Here is an 18,753-nt window from a genome sequence, read left to right as displayed (position 1 = left end):
GGCAGGGAGAGATGAAAGAAAAGGGGAGCTGACATGTATAGAGATCATTGTACCATTCTTTCCATTTGTGAAACTCTGACCTCAAATGAGATTACAAGTTCATTGAGTCTGTCTTCTGTTTGTCCTGATACCCACTGAGGTGGCCTAACCTCATGGTAGGAAAATCGCTTGTTGATTACGAGGCTATAATTAAGAGCATAGGCAGATGGGGGCTGAAAACCCACCTCTGCTGTGTTGTTGCTGACCTTAAGTGAGTCTAGAGCCTGTTTGCTATAAAATGGGGCTACAAATAGGACACAATCCAAGGGATTTTTATGACTATTCAAAGAGAGGTCTTGCATGCAGTGATGGTGGGCGCACTGTAACTGTTCCCTAAATGCTAGCGATTATTGTTATAATTTATCCTGTGCTCTTGTGTAATAAATAACCCGAGTAGGAATGAAAGTGTCTGAATTTCCATGGGTTTGGGCAGTAAGAATGGTTCTGGTGGCAGGTCATGGCTGAGACTTTCAGAGAGGAGAGTGAATCTTAACATCTCATCTGATCCTCTAAACACCTTCCCTCCTTAGCACTGCATCTGCCATAGCACAGGCACCTCCCAGGGCCAAACCCCACCCCTAGCGTTTGCAAATGGGGCAAACAACAGTTGCTTACCTGGGCTCTTTGAACAATTTATTGGTTTCAAGGATGCTCTTTCTGTAAGAACCGACCTCTCCATATTTATTTTACAAACCAGTGATGAAAATAATATTATCCAAACACCTTTGCCCTTCTTAATTATTTTTAAGTTTTAAAATCCTGTTACATGCCTACAGATTCTGTAAGCCACTATGGACACCATAATTGCAAATTATTGAAAATTTGGCTAAAAAAAACTAAAAAACAAAAAAAATAAGAAAAGAAAGAAACACTTCATGAATTTGCATGTCATCCCTGTGCAGTGGCTATACTAACGTTTTTTGTATAGTTTCAATTTTAGTATACGTCCTGACAAAGCGAACACTTCAACTTTTTTTTCATGAACATAAACTAAGGTGAACACATACCAGGTTATGGCCTCTTTGTACAATCTGCTCTCATAAGATTATCCTGGTCATAATGTCAAATTTTTACCCCGTTCCATAGCATGGTTCACTCTCCTAGTTGACTCGCTCAAAGGAGGCACGCACCTGTATGAATCATATTCTTCCAATGTGGGTAATTTTTCGTGGATGTAAGTCTCAACGTGATTAATGGGATCCAGGAAAATCGACAGCTTATCCTGAATAGCAATCTGTTCATTTATATTTTTGATAGCCGAACCAATGGAATTCAAGGTACTTTTGATATCTGAAAACAAAGATACGTCAGTTATGCATTTTCAATTATACAGGAAACAGAAACTTTGTTTTGGACCCAAACTGAAAAACTTGAACTATTTTTAGTTTTTCCCGTACTATGTATGTGTTTAAAATATGAAAAGTTTCCATAACAAGCATGAATGTAGCCAAGACCATCAAAAAGCAATAACTTAACTAAACAGCAAGCTATGAGCGCCGACTTAAATGATATGGTGCTGAAATCAAGCCAGAGTTTTCTTTCACTTATTTCATTTAAATAAATAAATAAATAAATAAATAAATAAATAAATAAATAAAATAAGGCTCTCTTGCTTAAAATGTACTGTGTACGTATCTACCCTGGGCCAGGCACTTTTATCAATGCTAACTCATTTATTCCACTCAGGTAGATATTCTTATTCCCATTTGACTAACAGTGACCCTGAGGGTTCACAGAGGTTAAATGATGTCCATAGGCCTCTTTTTCAGAAAGCGCTAGAAATGGAATTGAAACTCGGGTTTCTCTAAGTCTAAAGCTTTTGTTAAATGATTTTGGAGAAATAATTTAATCACATAATAATTCTTCCATCTGAGAAACGGCATTCAGGAACACAGTAATTCTCTAGGACCCAGTTTTTGAACAAGTGACTTAAGGCGATATTTTGTTAAATTTTTGTTTGGCTCATACAAACTGAGACTTGTTCAAGTAGATCCGTGTTTCTTAGATGCAAAAAGCAACAGTATTCCCAGTGGTCATACAGATCCATTAATATTCATCCTAATCTTTCAGTGAGGAGAGAAGTTTTAGTTTTCTGGAAAGTGTGTGTCCACGATGACAGGTCCTGGGATCAAAGCCATAAGATCGGAAGTTGGCTTTATCCACAGCGATTCTTGACATGGACATAGTAAGAAAAACGGATCAGTGAAAAGTCCACTGATCCTGAGATCTGTGCAGCAGCAGAGGCAAGATTAGCAGTTCTCACAATGCGACCTCAGGGCTGCCGGTGAATTCTGGGTAGGTGGCAGTGTGGTCCAAAATGGAACTACATAAAAATGGCCGAAAACTTTTTCAAGGTGTGTTGTTCATGAAGATATGAAACCTCGAGAACATTTGGGAGGAGACTGTTTTTTGCACAGTGGCTCACTTCCTCCTCCAAATAGCTTGTGTACCAAAAGACCCCAGGATCCTCGACAAGCTGACTCCCTGGGCCTCCTTCTAACTCTGGGATTTCTGGGAGTTTGAGAGATGCGGTATGCAGACTCCCCTTCTCCTACGAACAGTTCCCTAAACTCAGAATCAGGTCCCTTTTACTTCTCAGGCTGCCCTGCCCTCCCACACAACACAGCTCCCCGACCTTGCCAGCTTTGGTGACTCTGTATGTGCCTGGAGCCCTCTCTTAGCTTCAGTTTAGATGTTTCTTCCTCCAGGAAGTCTCCCACTACCCTCGTCCCACCTCGGATCTCTTGCATGTACCTCGTCATGTATCAGAGTGTGGAAAGCGGCATCTGTATACATGCCTAGCCGAAGGGTAGGCAGGGTCATGCCTTACTCAGCTCCCATCCCCTAAGCCCAGCAGAGCCTGGCACATAGTAGGCACTCAAAATATGTGTGCAGAGTAGGACCAAATAATCAAACACAAGCGCCAAGGGTTTCTATTTGTTTTGGAAGGACATGAAAATAAGTCAGGCTGCTGGACTAGCACTCGCCCAGACCTGGGAAAACTCTGGCTTGTGTTTCGGTGGGACACTGAGCAATGGGCCTCACTTACACACCTCGCTTTGCCAGACTTACAAGGGAGGGCTGCACGTATTGGCAGGAGAGGTCCAGGAAGGGGAAACAGAAAGTAAACACAGAGATTAGTAAGCAGGTGGCGATCAGACATCCAGCAGGCATTAGCCTTCAGATGCTAGCATAGGAAAGCGTGACCTTTGTCTTTAATATTTTTATACTTTCTAGTAGAAACTTAGATTCCAAAAAAAAAAAAAAAAAAAAAAAAAAAAGGAAACCCACAAAACATCTAAAGCACTATGCAGTGGGATAAAATACTTTTTACCCAAAGTCTTAATGAACCGAAAGAACTCTATTAAGAAAAAAATATCAAATACCTCTAATACAATATTTTAAAACCACTTAGTCAACAGACGAAAAGAAGAACTGAGATATTTTTAAAAAGAGAAGCTAATCTTACATAGCTTCAGAGATTTCTCCTCTTAGTAAATAACCCAGGTTTATCCCTATTTCTACACAAAGAAATGTTGACACTGCATTCTTCCTCTGTACATTCACCCTAAATGCTATAACCTAAATACAGTGTGATTTGATCATTGAAAACCAGTACAATTCGCTCAACATCAGTTCCGTCTCCAAAACTGTAAGTGACCTTAAGAGCCTAAAAGACCATTAAGTCAGGGTCAGAGAGCGGGTGAACATCTTCCTCAAATGACGAAATACATACTTATACAGAGTATTCCTTTAAAAATCAGTGATAAGTGCTTTTGGGAAATACAATAATCTCCAGTTTTCCCCCCAGTGAAAACAATCAGAATGTGACCAAACTATGGCTGTTGTGAGCTTTGACAGCTCACGATGAGGGCCGGTCATCTCAGTATGATCCTTAACCACACAGCTTCCGGCCAGCAGGATGGTGTTAATCCATGTTCAATGGGAGATCACTATTTTTTAAAATTTACATCACTGTGTGAAGGTGACACAATCGAAAAGCCCTGATAGTTTTTTAGTTTTCTAGGTTTCAGTGAGAATGGGGTTTTTTTAGAGGGAAAAAGAACAGTGCAATTCTTAATAACACATTTCTTTGCATGAACCAGCCAATTCTAAACAAGGAGAGATACAAAATTATTTCAAACTGAGAATCTCACCTGATACCATGTCTGTGGTTTGGTTCTGTACCATCTCAGGTATATCATTAAAGGATTTATTGCCCTAAAAAAAAAGTTCACAATAAATTGATGTACATAATAAGTAGAAGAGCAGTTGACTAGTATCTATTTTTAGCTTAGTATGGAGTAGAGAAGCAAACTAAAAATATAACATTTATCTTAAGGCAGAAATTATCATCACATAGTCATTTTAAAAGTCTGAAAAAATTCCCTTTAGAGGGGACTTTCTTTAAATTGTATGCACTAAAGATCATGCTAAAAGTTTTTAATTTTTAAAATACTTTTCCATGTATCTATACCAGTGTTTCTCAATTGGGGGCAATTTTGTCCCCCAAGGAGACATTTGGCAATGTCTAGAGACACTTTGGTTATGGGGGGGGGCTACTGGTATTGTGTGGGCAGGGGCTGGGATGATAAAAAATATCCTGCAATGCACAGGACAGCCCCCACCACAAAGAATGACCAAACCCAAAGTGTCAGTAGTGCTGAGGTTAAGAAACCCTGACCTGTACAATGTACCATGTGTAGATATAAATTCACATATAACGCATATGTATGAATTTCTAATAATAGAATCTTGTTTTGCAATGCAATTACAAAATAAAATTAGAGATCTAGTCTCACAGAAAACAATAATGTCCTAAAATGCAGCTTATAGAAAACACAAATTGTAGTGAGGCTAAAAGGAAAACAAAGACAGCCACGCCAAGCTAGATTACTTTGGGGCTAAATCCACGACAGGAAAACGTCATTATTTCCAAGTCACTCAATTGAACATCCTACCTTCCCTCTGGAAGGGGTGTAACGTGTGTTTCTTAACTGTCCGCTGGTATATTTAGCCACTGGTATATATCCTGCTAGGGAACACTGTTGTAATTATAACCTGTTCTGAACTGAATGTCTGTGTCCCCCCCAAAATTCGTATGTTGAAATCCTAACCCTCAAAGTAATGGCATTAGGAGGTGGGGTCTTTGGGTCAGGAGAGTAGAACCTTGTAAATGGGATTAGTGCCCTTATAAAAGGGGCCCCAGAGACGTCTCTCTGCCATGTGAGGGCACAAGGAGAAAATGGCTGCCTGGAGCTGGAAGGGGTCTCTCACCAGAACCCGACCATGCTGGCACCCTGATCTCAGATTCCCAGCTGCCAGCACTGTGAGAAATAAATGTCTGTGGTTTTACATCCAGTCTACGATATTCTTGTTTAGCAGGCCAATCCAAGTTACAAACTTTATAATATTTATAGTGCCAGTTAGGTTCCACTTTAATCTAGCAACAGTAATGCCATGAAAAGAATATCCCCAACTTCTGTTTCCTAACTTAGGTGGCTAAGTTACCCAGCACACAGGAGCTTGTGTTGGTTTTCTGTACCCCTGACCCCTCTACATTTATGTGTGTTGGGACGTGTGCAGGTCACCCATCATAAGAGGTTTTATGGCTGGAAGGAGCCTGGCAGATCTCCTAAGTCAATTTCTTTATTTAATAAAGCAGATGACACCAGAGTCCAAAGACTAAGAGTTTTTAATGACTTGTTTAAGGAGATACGTACTTGGTTTATATGTAGATGAGTCTAATAGGTATTTGATGATTTTTATACCCATGCTAAAAGACAGAGTCAAGAATAAAAATTTTGCTCCATTTCCTACAGAACCAAGACAATCTTACTGAATTTCAATCTATAAAGAAATATTTACTATGTACTCAATATCTTGGTTGAATAAATAGCAACAATGAGTAAGCTAGCAGGGAAATCATGCTATCCTAGGCCAATACGGTCCCTACCTTTTTTAGGGATTACAGTCCAGTGGGACAACTCAGACATTAAAGTGATAATGACAAGGAATTGATAATTAAAGTGATAATTATGAGGGTTAACAAAGAATACTTGTGATGCTGTAAGAATGTGTTAAAAAGGGTTTGACCTGGGCAAGATGGCTTCGAAAGGCCTCATTAAGAAAATGATATATAAAGTTTAAAGTAGCTAGCACTTAGTAGCCGAAGTGGTTAGGCAAAGGAGAGGGACAAAGAAGCGAGTGCCAGGCATAGAGCACAGCATGTGCAAATGCACAGAAGTAGGAAGAAACAAAACCAACATGTCTGACTCACAGGCAGAGTGGGAAGCAGCTTGTCTCAGAATCAGTGTGGGGTCCAGCACGACACCCATCAAAGTCTAAGCCCCAGGAAGGCAAGATCATGTTTTTCTTTTATCTGTTTTGATCCTAGCATATAATGCTTTGCATACAAAAGATGCTTAATAAAATTTTTATCTCTTTTGGTCCTAGCATATAATGCTTTGCATATAAAAGATGCTTAATAAAATTTTTTGAATTGAAATGATGAACTAAATTACCTGGAAGTTAACCAGGTAAGGTAAGTTAATTACCTTCCTTGGCAACCTCTTTCCAGAACTTCTCTGCTTTTTTATTTTCACTTATTTTTCTTATGTACCAGTCTACTCTTTAAAATGTAAAATAAGCTACTGCATTTTTTCCAAAAAACGTACCTTCTGAACCAGACTGGACAAATCTGTTCGAAGAACATCATTAACATTATCAAGTTGCTTATTCAAAGATGGGAGCTGAAAATTTATAAAACAAAACGTAAGGCAAGGTAGTTACCTCCAAAATTATTTATCATAAAAATCGGAGTCATCTTACATCCAAGTTCCAAGGCCCCTGTATCATAGAGTGTGATCTAAATTTCTTTTGAACAATAGAGTATTATTTGGTGAAAACACAGGTAGCTCAGAATGGCCTCGATAAGCACTGATTTTTAGACGTTTGGAGGTCTCCTGCTACAGTCAGGTAAAAATTAAGGAAAGGAATTTAACACAGATTGAATATGTGTGACCTCACAATTTCAGGTACTGAATACTGTAGAATAAAGTTGTAAATGACCTTTTTAAAAACACACTTAAACGTAATACAGTCCAGTGCTTATATTGGTGAGTGCTCTAGAACTACTTTTTCATTTTATACTGTACATGGATTTAAAATGTTCTATCCTTTACCAATACTGGGACAAATATCATGGGCCTCCTGACAGGATGTACCAAGAAGGACACATTATCACTGGGTAAAGGGTGCAGACAGGGGTTCCTTGTACCAACCTTGCAAATTTTCTGCATGTTTAAAAACACATCAGAATAAAACGTTACCCCCAAAACAACTTGATCTCAAACAATTTAAATGCAAGTGTGGATCCTAGGCTCCAACAATCTGTTAGATAACAACAGACATGACTGTAGTAGATATGCAGATGCAGATATTGAATGTGAAGTGTTTGAATAAAATTGATTCATGGAATGTAAAAGTGAGAAAAATATAGCCGTATTAAAACACTGTTTTATATAAAATGTGATATATATACATATATATATATATCTCACTATCTTGATAAATTAAACATCATGAATAGACATGATTATTTTATTTATATCCCAGAACTTTATATATTCAAGTTGCTCCAAATTCTGTTTTTTTCCTAATCTGAGAAATTAACTTACATTTGCGTATACATGGTTAATATACTACGCACATCACTGCAAAATATATTTTAACTTTTAAAGATCTGCAAAAATCCATTCTGCTTCCTTTTTTTCTTTTTAAAGTTGAATTCATTCTGGTGTTTCATCAAATCAATCGCAGAGAACTCTCAAGAAGGGGTTCCCATTATTCCTTCTCTCCTGCCGCGGCCATTACAGTGCGATGATCAGAATACGGGAAGGCCGACAGAGACCCAGGCCGCTGTGTACCTGATAGGTGTACCCATGCTTAGCCCCGCCCAGCTGGCCCGGTGGCACTGCCCCAGAACAAGGTCACCCTCCTCACCTCATCCACATTGGTGTTGTCATCCAGCTGGTTTAGAGTCATTCTGATGTCATTGCAAGTGGCAGTCACTGGAGGTACAGAGCACAGGGGGTCATTGAGTGATTGCTCCAGGTTCGTTTTAATGTCACTCAGGCTGCTATTGAGTTGTGCAGTTGATCTTTTCAAGTTCCGTAGGGTATTGTTCACGTTCAACAGGGCGTCTTTGGTTTCTTTGATTGCTGTAGGAACACAGTGTGCTTCAGGACAGAGGCATGCCCTAGGCTGGTAACGGTCACAACCCCTTCTCATCTACAGAAGTCCCTAAAGGAACTTGAGATGAACGTGTAAATGTCATTGGAAGGCGACTAGAGAAGACTGCAGCGAGGGACAGTCTGAATACAGGGACATTTGCTGGCCTCCTCTGCCAACCACTCCGACAAGCTCAGCTTTCCTGCTTGGGGGCTCTTTCCCACAAGAAGCGGAAGCAGACACCAACCCAGGAACACAGTGGGGACATTAACTGGTAGGCACTGGAGCAGCAACCTCAGGAAAACGTGTCACCACCCATGCATTGCCCAACTTTGAAGAGACCACCCTGACAAGCTAGCATCTCCGATCCCAAGCAGTTTGAATCCTCACTGAAAACTGATCACACCCAGACATACTTTAGCTACAGATATTTAAAGAGCTGGAATTAAACAGAGCAACAGTCAAAAGCACAGTTTCGGATTCAGGCAGGTGGAAGTGCAGATCCAAGCTTCCCTACATGCTGTGCAACTGGGAGCCGATTCCCAAACATTCTACAGCATTTCCTCATCTGAAAATGGTGAAACTGCCACCATGTTGGTCATGAAACGTGGGGGTTAGTACAGCAGGCTGAAACTCCTCAATGGCAGTAAGTCCATCTGTTTAATTCTGGGGATCCCCACAGCCGAGAACACATTCTTATACTAGGACATCCCTAGTAATTGTCTATTATTCTGACTTCTCTGGGGCATAGAGCTCCGTACTCACAACTAGGGAGGTAGCAAATAACAATTCTTTTCTGTAGTGATTTAAAGCGACAGCAGAAAAAGATGTAACATTTAAATTAGAGGGCACTGCTTTTCTTCTAAGCAAATTAAGTCTTCCAGGCTCACAAACACAGATGGCAGAACCACATTTGGGTGTTGCTAGGAAAAATGCCCTTAAGAACTGGTTTCCCCAACTTTCCTGAGCAACCACATAAAACTTCGTTGCTAAAACAACACCACACACACACACATCTTTTCATGCTTCCATGTAGTGGAATCTCACCAAAAGTAGTTTGAGACCTCATTCCAGCTTTGCTACTACCTGTAACAGCACCGTTGGCAACTTCCTTCACCTCCTAGGACCTCAGTTTCCTCATCTGTAAACTAGGGTCATCTCCTGGTTCGTAGAAGAGTCTGTAATTTTAGACAGTGTCCCAGCAGGTTTGATCTTAAGAGATGGCAGTGCCCATGTCCTCCAAGATGGCACCTCAGCAACCTAGCTTTGATGAGACCAGGGGACGCTTCCAGGATTGGACTGTATGACCATCGGTCCCACATTCTGCAACCTTATCTGAATAGAAAATCTTAAAGTCTGCTTCAAACAACCTTTCGTCTTAAATTTTGGCCCAGCTGTATCTTAACAATATTTGAGACTATAAAAAGATTTAAGACTTTACCAAAGAGTCACTCTCGGCCTCAGTTTCTCATCTTTTCCACCTACATCCCAGGATTATCAACAAAGAATAGATCTGGTACCCGGCTCTTATTAGAGGCTCAATAAATATCTATGGTACCAAAACAAGAAACAAAGAACACAGTTGCAACTAGAAACACACAAAGAACGCAAAAGAACATGCCAAAATGCACTTCATATCACACAAGACACACTCATATTTTCATGTTTTGTGGTTTACCTCTCATGGTTAACCTTTCTACTTTGACTTCAAGATAAGTTATTTTAAGGCAAGAAACAAACAAACAACAAAGAATGATAGATGATAAAATAAATTTTGTCCAATTAGGCACCGTCTACAGACATTCTGGGTCACGTGTACTGACTCGGACGTAATAAATATACATATTTTTCCTAAAGTCTTCAAAGCAATTTATGTCTATAAAATATCTACTGGGTTGTAATTCTGGCAGTCATTCTAGGCTTGCCAAGATCACATATATTAATATTATGTATCTGAAGTCAGTGGAAAGATATTTCAGATTCTCAATTTCAGTTAATTAACATTTACCAGCTCATACCACATTCTTTGATAGATCTTGACCTACCGTTCAGATGGGCCACTAAACACATAAGGCTGCAAAAAATTTTTAGCAAAAAAATGACTGAAACAGTTTTTAAGCACAATTTAAGAAGCCTTAGCAACACCAGAAGCTAAACGTTAACTTATTCAGGCTGACTTTAAAAAAAAAAATAAAAGAAAAAATAGAACTTTAACACTGATACATGAAGCACCAAAGAGATAAATAAAATGGGTTTTAATTACCTTTAATCCAAAGAGAATTTTAATTCAAACATTAAAACTTGGGCAAATGATGGGGCAAAAAGTAATGATCCAGGCCAACCACACTCCATCACTCATGTCCTTCACAGCCTTTACCTTTATATAGTTTTGGAGCTGGAAGCTATCTCGGCAGGCCAATATTCCAAAGACACTGACTCGTGAGGGCCATGGGGTCCAGGGGCACCTGCCATCATCTCGTGGCCACACCAGCACTTGAACTTCACATTCCTTACTGTTCCTTCAGAGTTACACTATGCTGTCTTGCCGGGGATGGCACAGAAGCATGCTACGCTACATCTTCACACTCTCAAATGTACCCAAAACCATCTATTATTAGGTTGGTGCAAAAGTAATTGCAGTTTAAAAGGTTAAAAATAATTGCAGAAACCGCAATTACTTTTGCACCAGCCTAATTTTATGGCCCAGGCAGGACAGGCTTTATAGGCAGACGGGGGCCTGAATCCCAACTCCCTGATGTTGGAAGTTACATGATTTCTCAGCCTGTCTTGAGTTGGTAAAATGCAGGTGACTGTACCCACCCCACAGGGTGGTTGTGAGCAATGAATAATGTGATGCAGAAAAAGCAGCTGGTTCACAGCACAGACATTTTCTCAACCTTTGGAAGGGCCTGGGAAGTCTTATTGTCATTGCAGTTGAATGTGAAGTTTATTAAGGTCAGGATATCTGCTCACGTATATCACTGACACAAGCTTTGACACAAGCTTTAAAAACAACAGCAACAAACAAAAAACTATCATGACACAGTGGTAGTTTCAACTACATAATGTATATTTCTACTTTCCAGAACTTGCTTTTTTTACAGGAAAAGAAAAGAGTAATCGATAGATCCCAAAGCCTAAAATTCTATGGGCCACTCATCTTCTATAGCAGAAGTCAACAAGGTTTTTCTGTGAAGGACCAGACAGTGAACACTTTCGGCTCTGAGGGCCACAGCGTCCCTGCTGCCCGCAGCTTGACCATCACAGTGTGAAAGCAGCCACAGAGATGTCTAAACAGAGGCGCATGCCTGCGTTCCGATAACTTTTGTGTACGACAGGTGGAAGCCCCGATCAAATTCTGCCACTATTATTTCAAATGACTTGTAGAGCATTGGTACAACAGCTTTGACACAAGCTTTAAAAACAACAACAACAACAAACAAAACACGATCATGACACAGTGTGCCTTCTCCTGGTCTGTTAGCATGACCGCAGATCATGGCTCTCACTCCAGTCAGCTCTCAGGGGAACCAAGAAAAGGGAGAGCGAACCTGGGAAGCCGGAGATTTCCGGGTGGCACATTCTTTCGGTCATTTCTATCTGTCACAGCACTTACCTTCTGCCATGGCCTTGATGTCATCGAGAACGGGGATCACTTTCGGTCTTAGTTGTTCATGAATTCCACCTCCTAGCAACGATTTAATATCTAATTCCAAAGAAACATACGGGAGTGTGAGGGTAGTTCCATCGATTTGCTCCGCTTACCACACATGGTCTACACCACGCAGGATGCCCTTCCTGGAAAAGTATCTCTCGTCTCTCCTGCCATGAAATCCCCTTTATATTCTAGACCTTGTTGAGGCCTTGACTCTTGTGTGATTTCTCCATATTCTTCAAAGCCCCCACACCAGCTGTGCCCCAGTGAAAAATCAATCACCAGAAACTCGCTATTTAATTGTACTAGGAACTCAGCGTTAATCGCCTTGGGCCATGACTGTGTGTGGCCCTGATCTCTTCAACTAACTAGACCAGGGTCTTTCAACACATTTGGGGCTGGATAATTGTTTGTCATGGGGACTGGCCTGTGCATTGCAGGATTATTAGCTACATCCCTGGTCTCTACCAACAGATGACAGTAGCACTGCCTCCCCACCCTCACCTGGCTGGGACAACCAAAAATATCTGCAAGTATTGCCAAATGTCGCCTTGAGGGCAGAAGCGCCCCTGGCTGAGAATCACTAAGTTAGGCTGTGCGTGAGCTCCCAGTGGGCATGCAGGACGAACAGTGCCCGGGAACAGTGTGGTCCTGGCAGCGAAAGAACAAGAATGATGTTCAAGGCCTCAGGAAGCTCAAGCTCAAAACTAGCACAAGGTCACAAGTATCTCTTTTCTTTTTTTACCATTAACATTTTTATTTAAATTTTACAAAGATTTTAATTACATATAATATTGCCTTGGACCCTCCCACCCACCTCAGGGTATCTTTCTTTTTTTTCGGTTACACTTGACATTCACTTGACATTCAGAAATAAGAGGGCTTATTTCTGAAGCCCTCTGGTCGCTCAGGGGCCTGTTTCTGTCTTCAACAGTGGACTGACAGAGACCCATTACTTCCCTCACAGGAAGCACAAAGAACAAATGCTTCTGGCTACACGAAAACAAAGGCATTCTTACAATAAACACTGAGTAACAAACTGCAATTTGTCAGTAACTCTAGGGAATTACTTTTCTGTTTTTCCCCTACTTTCACACAGAAATTGTAGAAATAGCATACTTCATTTCTTAGCCCACGTTTTATGGGAGGTGGCCATAGTGCCTTCTAGCCAAAACAAACAAACAAAAAAATTGAGGCAACTTTAAATTTTACTCACTGTCCAGATCTGAGAATGCCTTTTCCTTAGTGGTGGTATACTGGCCCAATACATAGTTGATTTGCTAAAAAATAAAAAACAAAAATAAATTAAAAAATTAAAAATAAAACAAAGAAAGAAAGAAAGAAGGAAAGAAAATTACATGAAACCTCTTCTAAGGTCCAAAGCCATAATAAAAAGAGATCTAACATACACAAATTATCTTGAATCAGAACATTTTGAAAAGAAAGCAGGTTCTTAAAAATGTTTACATTTTTCTGACACCCAGACTTCTTAATAATACTCCAAAGCTTATTGGCTTAATGATTTATAATTTCTCAGGTTTCTGTGGATTGGCTAGGTGGATCGCCTGGTCGGGGCTGGCTTGGCTGGGGACAAACCGACCCCCCTCTCTACATGGCCTCTCATCTTCCAAGCGGCCAGCCTGAGTGTTTTCACAGTGTGGTCCTGGCAGCAAAAGAACAAGAATGATGTTCAAGGTCTCGGGAAGCTGAAGCTCAAAACTAGCACAAGGTCACGTCTGCTGCATTCTTTGGGTCAGAGCAAGTCACAGGGACAGCCCAGATTTGAGGGGTTGGAAACAGACCCACTTCTTGAAGGGCAGAACTCTAAAGAATTTGAGGCCATTTGTAACCTATCACACTAGGACCGTTTTATTTAGTTACTGTTACTGAGCTGGGCTCCCAAGAGGCTGCTTACTCTTCTGTCTCTTGTGTCTTAGCAGCTCCCCACACCCTTCACAACCCCGGTACCATCATTTTAAAATAACTGTTGCCAATCTTCTCAGTGAAAATGTACATCATTATTTAATTTCTCATTTTTCCAATTACTAGAGTAAGGTTAAATATCTTATTATGTTTGGGGACAGTTGTATTTCCTCTGTAAAATGACTGTTCACACTCTCCACCTAATTGTTTATAGATTTGTTAAGAGCTTTTCATATATTTTGAAGTAAATAAGTTTTCCCAAAAGACATAACAATCTACTACCCCTCCAGGTTTGTGAAAGTAACCCCAAAGTTTACTAGCCAGAATTGCTATGTATTTAATTTTGCCAACATTTTAGGGGAAAAGTTTCACTTTGGAGTGTTTCGAATGACAGGTTAAAAATATTATGAAAACTTATTCACAGATTAGGAAAATAAAACATTTCCCTTTCTGTATTGCTATAAAACTATGGATAAAATTAGCTTTTCTAATTTCAATATTAAAAAATGCCAGCATCCTTTGCTCTTTTAGTTCCAACCACATTTTTAAAAACCACTACAATATTTAACGTGTTAGTATGTTTTAGACTGAAATAAACTTGGAAGAACTCATCCTGTGTGCGGCGACCCATGGGCTCTGCCGGGCTCTTAGGGAATCCAGTAGGAGAGCATCCTTCTCTCCAGGTTGGTACCCACGAGCTCCGCAACATATGTTTGGGCTGGTTTCTGCTCAGACATTTTAGAAAACAATGTTCTGAATAGACTAGACATCAACTTGCTTCTGGGACATAGAAAAAACATGTCTTCAGGCAATCCATTTACCCTCACCCAAAGACAACGTGTGTGTTCACTGGTCTGAGAGCATGCACGTGTGCGTGTCCCCTTCCCAATCTATACAGGTGTTAACAAACAGACGTGTATAAAGTAGAAAGATTTCATTACCGAGGTAACTTCATGCAAACAGGAGTTAACTATAGTGTCAAAAAGAAAGGATAAAGGCACGCAAAGATTTTTCCTTTTAAAAAAATCATGAGGCCATTAAAATGGTTAAACACTTTTATAATATGTACTATAATTTTATGTTACACTTTTATAAAATAAAATAACACCAATTTTGAAATTAAGCTTTTATACTCTTTTGGACATTACTTGCTGGGCCTTTTCTTTATTTCTTCATCTATAAAATTAAAAGATAACACCTGTCTACATTGATTCAGTGGGTTTCTACAAGGTCCAAATGCAATTTCAGTCGTAGACAGGAACTCTGGAAGGCCCCAAACACAAAGCACCATGGGATATAGAGACTGTGGTTTTTACCGATGGAGTTTCATTCAGGAGAGTTCTCAAGTCTCTGAAATTGCTGTCTGCCAGTTTCCGAGTGTTTTCGATCTGGGTCCTCAGGTGGTGGTTTGCCACAAAACCATAGATGATACCAATGCTGCAGGAAAAGCCAAGAAGAAAGAGCATTTACTGTGTGACCTCAGAGGACTGGCGAGGCCCAGGGTAGCACCGCAGATGTGAGGGAGCAGGGCTGCTGAGAGGAGCCCCGAGAAAGGCAGGACCTTCTCCCAACCCGGCCCTCTCCACTACTACAGCCTTCCCCCCTCAATCCCATAATCCACCCACCGCCAACACGTGGACCACAAAACAGGACTCCGTCCTCTCAGAGAAGACACACATCCACTTAGGATACATTGTTCTGTTAAACATTGAATCTCATAAATGGAACAATGTTCCTGAGAAATTGTGCAGGAAATAGTAATTAACAAAGGTTACACAATCCAGCCCCATTCCTACACAGATGTGAATCAGGCACACCCTCCCATGCAGCGCACACACGAACACACCCCACACACATACCTCTGCTCCCTGCAAAGGAGACTATCAGGAAAAATACCCAAATGATAAGACTGGCTTGGGCTTTCTAACATTTTTGGTTTCTCTAATGGTCTTTGTTAGTTTTCATATTGTCTGGGTTGAAAAGAAACACGAGTTACTTTAGTATTAAAATGCTCTGTGAAAAGCTGCAAACAATAGTGTACATACTACACCCTTTCATTTTATATAAAGCACAAAATTGTGCAAAATTATGATGCTAAAATTCAGTGGTTGTCTTTGCGGAGGAGTAGCTAATGATGTAATTGGTGTGTTCACTTCATGGAAACTCATGCATATATATTTATGACAGGGACACTTCCCCACGGAAAACACAGTTCAATAATGAGTTTCAAAAACACTATATGAAAGGCATCTTGTATGAAAGTTTCCTCTACATGAAAATAAGGAACATATTTTTCAAGCCAAAAAAATCTACATTTAATCATTATGAGGGTTTTTAATGTTGACTCGTTATTAACAGTCTCCTGACTTAAGTTAATTTGACCAGTGGGTTTGTTTTTGTGCCAAAGCTTTCCAACATTAAAATGTCACATTTAAAATTGCTAATTACCAAAGCTTTGTTGGATTTAGCCACTAGGTGGCAGTAAGGACTTACATAAACAACATAACACAATATTTTTACCTACAGAAGTCAACAAAATTGTTCAGTTTGTAACCATTCAATGGAAGGTGTGGCTAGAACAAAGTTCGAACATGGTTTTGATAGAACAAAGGTTTTTTTGCAACTAATAGACAAACTTTGGGAAAAGTAATTCTGATGCAGAATTTCAATACTTTGCACCAACAGCAACATCTTAGGCTTTATGTATTCATACATTTACAGGTAGGGTGGTCAAGTGTTCATTTCTGCACCAAAGGAACCATGTTCCCAAGAAGCCTCTCAGTTTTGGGTAAATGGGGACAATCATTCATCCCGTTTACAATTATGATTCATTCCAAGGGGCGCTCGTTCCTCGCTAGTCTCTTAAAACATTTTCCCATAGCAATGTTACATACTCCTAGGTATATTAGGTTTCCCAAGCTAATCCCAAAAAGTCTATAACATGCAATGCTGAACAATATTTCTTATGTTTAGCAAGTTTCAGTGGAATGTGTGCTAGAGTAGAAACATAAGATGTTGCCACTTTTGCCACTAACTCATACTGTGTAAACTTGAGAAAGTTACTTTCTTTTTGTGAGCTTCCATTGGTATCACAAAATTGAAAATTAGACTAGATAAGTACTTCTCAAGCAGCAAAGGAGAGAGGTAGTGGATGTCCACAAGTCCTCTGACTTTTTTTTTTTTTTTAAGTTTGGGTTCATACTGATGGTAATCTTCAAAAATGAATCTTAACATTATTCTGTGTCATTTGGAATGACCACGTTATAATCCATTTTTGTCAGTCTTAAGCCTGCATTGGCATTTGCGAGGCAGACTTTGCACCATACCAGTGATAGTTATTAAGTGAGGCACTCATGCCAACTAAGACCAAATGACCCAAAATAATGACTTTGGATCAGTGAGCAGAAAATACTAGTTGGGTCATAGCAATGCATCTGGAGCTTTGTTTACCGTGCCAACTTTCAAACATCCATGACGAGTCAGGATCTCCACCTGAATACGCCTGCCCACCACAAGATTTCACATGGGGGGCCCTTGCTGTCTCCCCAGCATGTCCAAATTATTTGTCATTCATTATGCTCCAGACCCATTCTGTCATATAAAAAGTCCAAGTGAACTTGGGGGACAAATAGCAAGTCCATGTCTACTTGGGCTTCGCTAACCCTTCCCCAGAGAGAAGAACCTCCGTGCCCTGAACTCCCAAGGGGCTCTCCCTGAAATTCTGATGGGCTATTTCTCACTTCATACTCTATTTTGTCTTTACTTTTACCTATGTTTAATTTCTCTAAAAAGAAGTGGAAACTGCTTCTTTGTCCACTTTGCACAATGCTGGGTCTATGAGCCTTCGTGGGTGCTCAGTGAAGCTGACTTTGAGGGCTGAGCTTTGTTTCATTTGGTCTATTTAGAAGATTAGCCGTATGTTTGGAGTGTCCAAGTCAGAAACTGTCTTTGTTCCTTTATTGAATAAATGCCTGTACTCACAAGACCATCAATCAGTGAAATGAATTGCAATATGACACTGAATTTCAATGCAACATATTTAAAAAGACCCATATTTCTGCTAATCAATTATGGATCCAATTAAAATGAAAGCATTGATCATTTTTAAAAAACTGATCTAAACAGAATTCTGGAATAGAATTCAGCAACTGTCAAAGCTGATTTTCAAACCCATAACACATTGTAAATTTTATATTAAGGATGGAAAATTCAAATGCCTACATGGGCAGGCGGAAAGAATGAAAGGCAAAGTGTGTGGCGTAGACCCATGGGAGCTGGGAGAACAAAGATGAGGGTGGGGGCAGCTGCTCTGCAGTTCTAGCAAGTGCCACTGTGATGGCAGCCCAGTATTGCCAGACCTTCACAAAAATCTGGAAATCTGGACTCTTATGTACAATCACCTGTTTTTCAATGTTAGCAACTAATCAAAGAAAAAAAAACTATAAATACCATGCAAACTAATTGGTCTCTCTAATTTAAAACTTCTACTTAAACATAAAAGCTGTCAAAAACATGTACTATTATGCAATATAATAAAATCTCTTGAAATTTTATCAGAAGATAGGAATTTTATTGTTCACGGCATATTAGCATTACGTCTTCTATATTTTATTATGGACAGACTAATTTTCTTACATATACACTTAAAAGTAAATACTTAAAGCTTTTAAAGGGTAAGGCTAAAGTTTAAAATTTGTAGCAATTTTTTTCTACCAATTTTTACTGACTTAATGAAATTAGCCAAAAATTAAAAAAAAGCCAAATAAATACTTTCAGTTTGTAACTGATCTCTTATTTTTTAAATATCATTTTTAAATTTCAATTTTAAGTAACTAGTCCTCTCATTCACATTAAGAAAGTTTCATGATTTTCAGGCATGCAAGCTCAATTTCTTTTCTGAAACC

General features: G+C 39.7%; 1 protein-coding gene and 1 non-coding gene across 9 annotated transcripts in view; both read right to left on the bottom strand.

Annotated features, from left to right (window-relative positions):
- The window catches only part of PROM1 (prominin 1), a 112,396-nt gene that overhangs the window by 20,737 nt on the left and 72,906 nt on the right, over positions 1-18,753 (bottom strand). For all 8 annotated transcript variants that reach the window (XM_033106757.1, XM_033106753.1, XM_033106754.1 and 5 more), the window contains 7 exons: positions 15,166-15,286; positions 13,143-13,206; positions 11,888-11,977; positions 8,044-8,261; positions 6,717-6,791; positions 4,197-4,260; positions 1,170-1,329 (listed from right to left, as the gene is read on the bottom strand). In XM_033106757.1, coding sequence (XP_032962648.1) covers positions 1,170-1,329; positions 4,197-4,260; positions 6,717-6,791; positions 8,044-8,261; positions 11,888-11,977; positions 13,143-13,206; positions 15,166-15,286 — 792 coding nt within the window. The remainder of the gene's footprint in view (positions 1-1,169; positions 1,330-4,196; positions 4,261-6,716; positions 6,792-8,043; positions 8,262-11,887; positions 11,978-13,142; positions 13,207-15,165; positions 15,287-18,753) is intronic.
- LOC117022706 (U6 spliceosomal RNA) lies at positions 897-1,001 on the bottom strand. The gene has a single exon (XR_004423108.1). It is a non-coding gene; the product is annotated as a U6 spliceosomal RNA (small nuclear RNA).

Source organism: Rhinolophus ferrumequinum, chromosome 5 (genome assembly GCF_004115265.2).
Source record: "Rhinolophus ferrumequinum isolate MPI-CBG mRhiFer1 chromosome 5, mRhiFer1_v1.p, whole genome shotgun sequence".
Taxonomy (NCBI): Eukaryota; Metazoa; Chordata; class Mammalia; order Chiroptera; family Rhinolophidae; genus Rhinolophus; species Rhinolophus ferrumequinum.
Note: the sequence above shows the minus strand (reverse complement) of the source record. Positions and strands in the feature narration are given on the sequence as shown.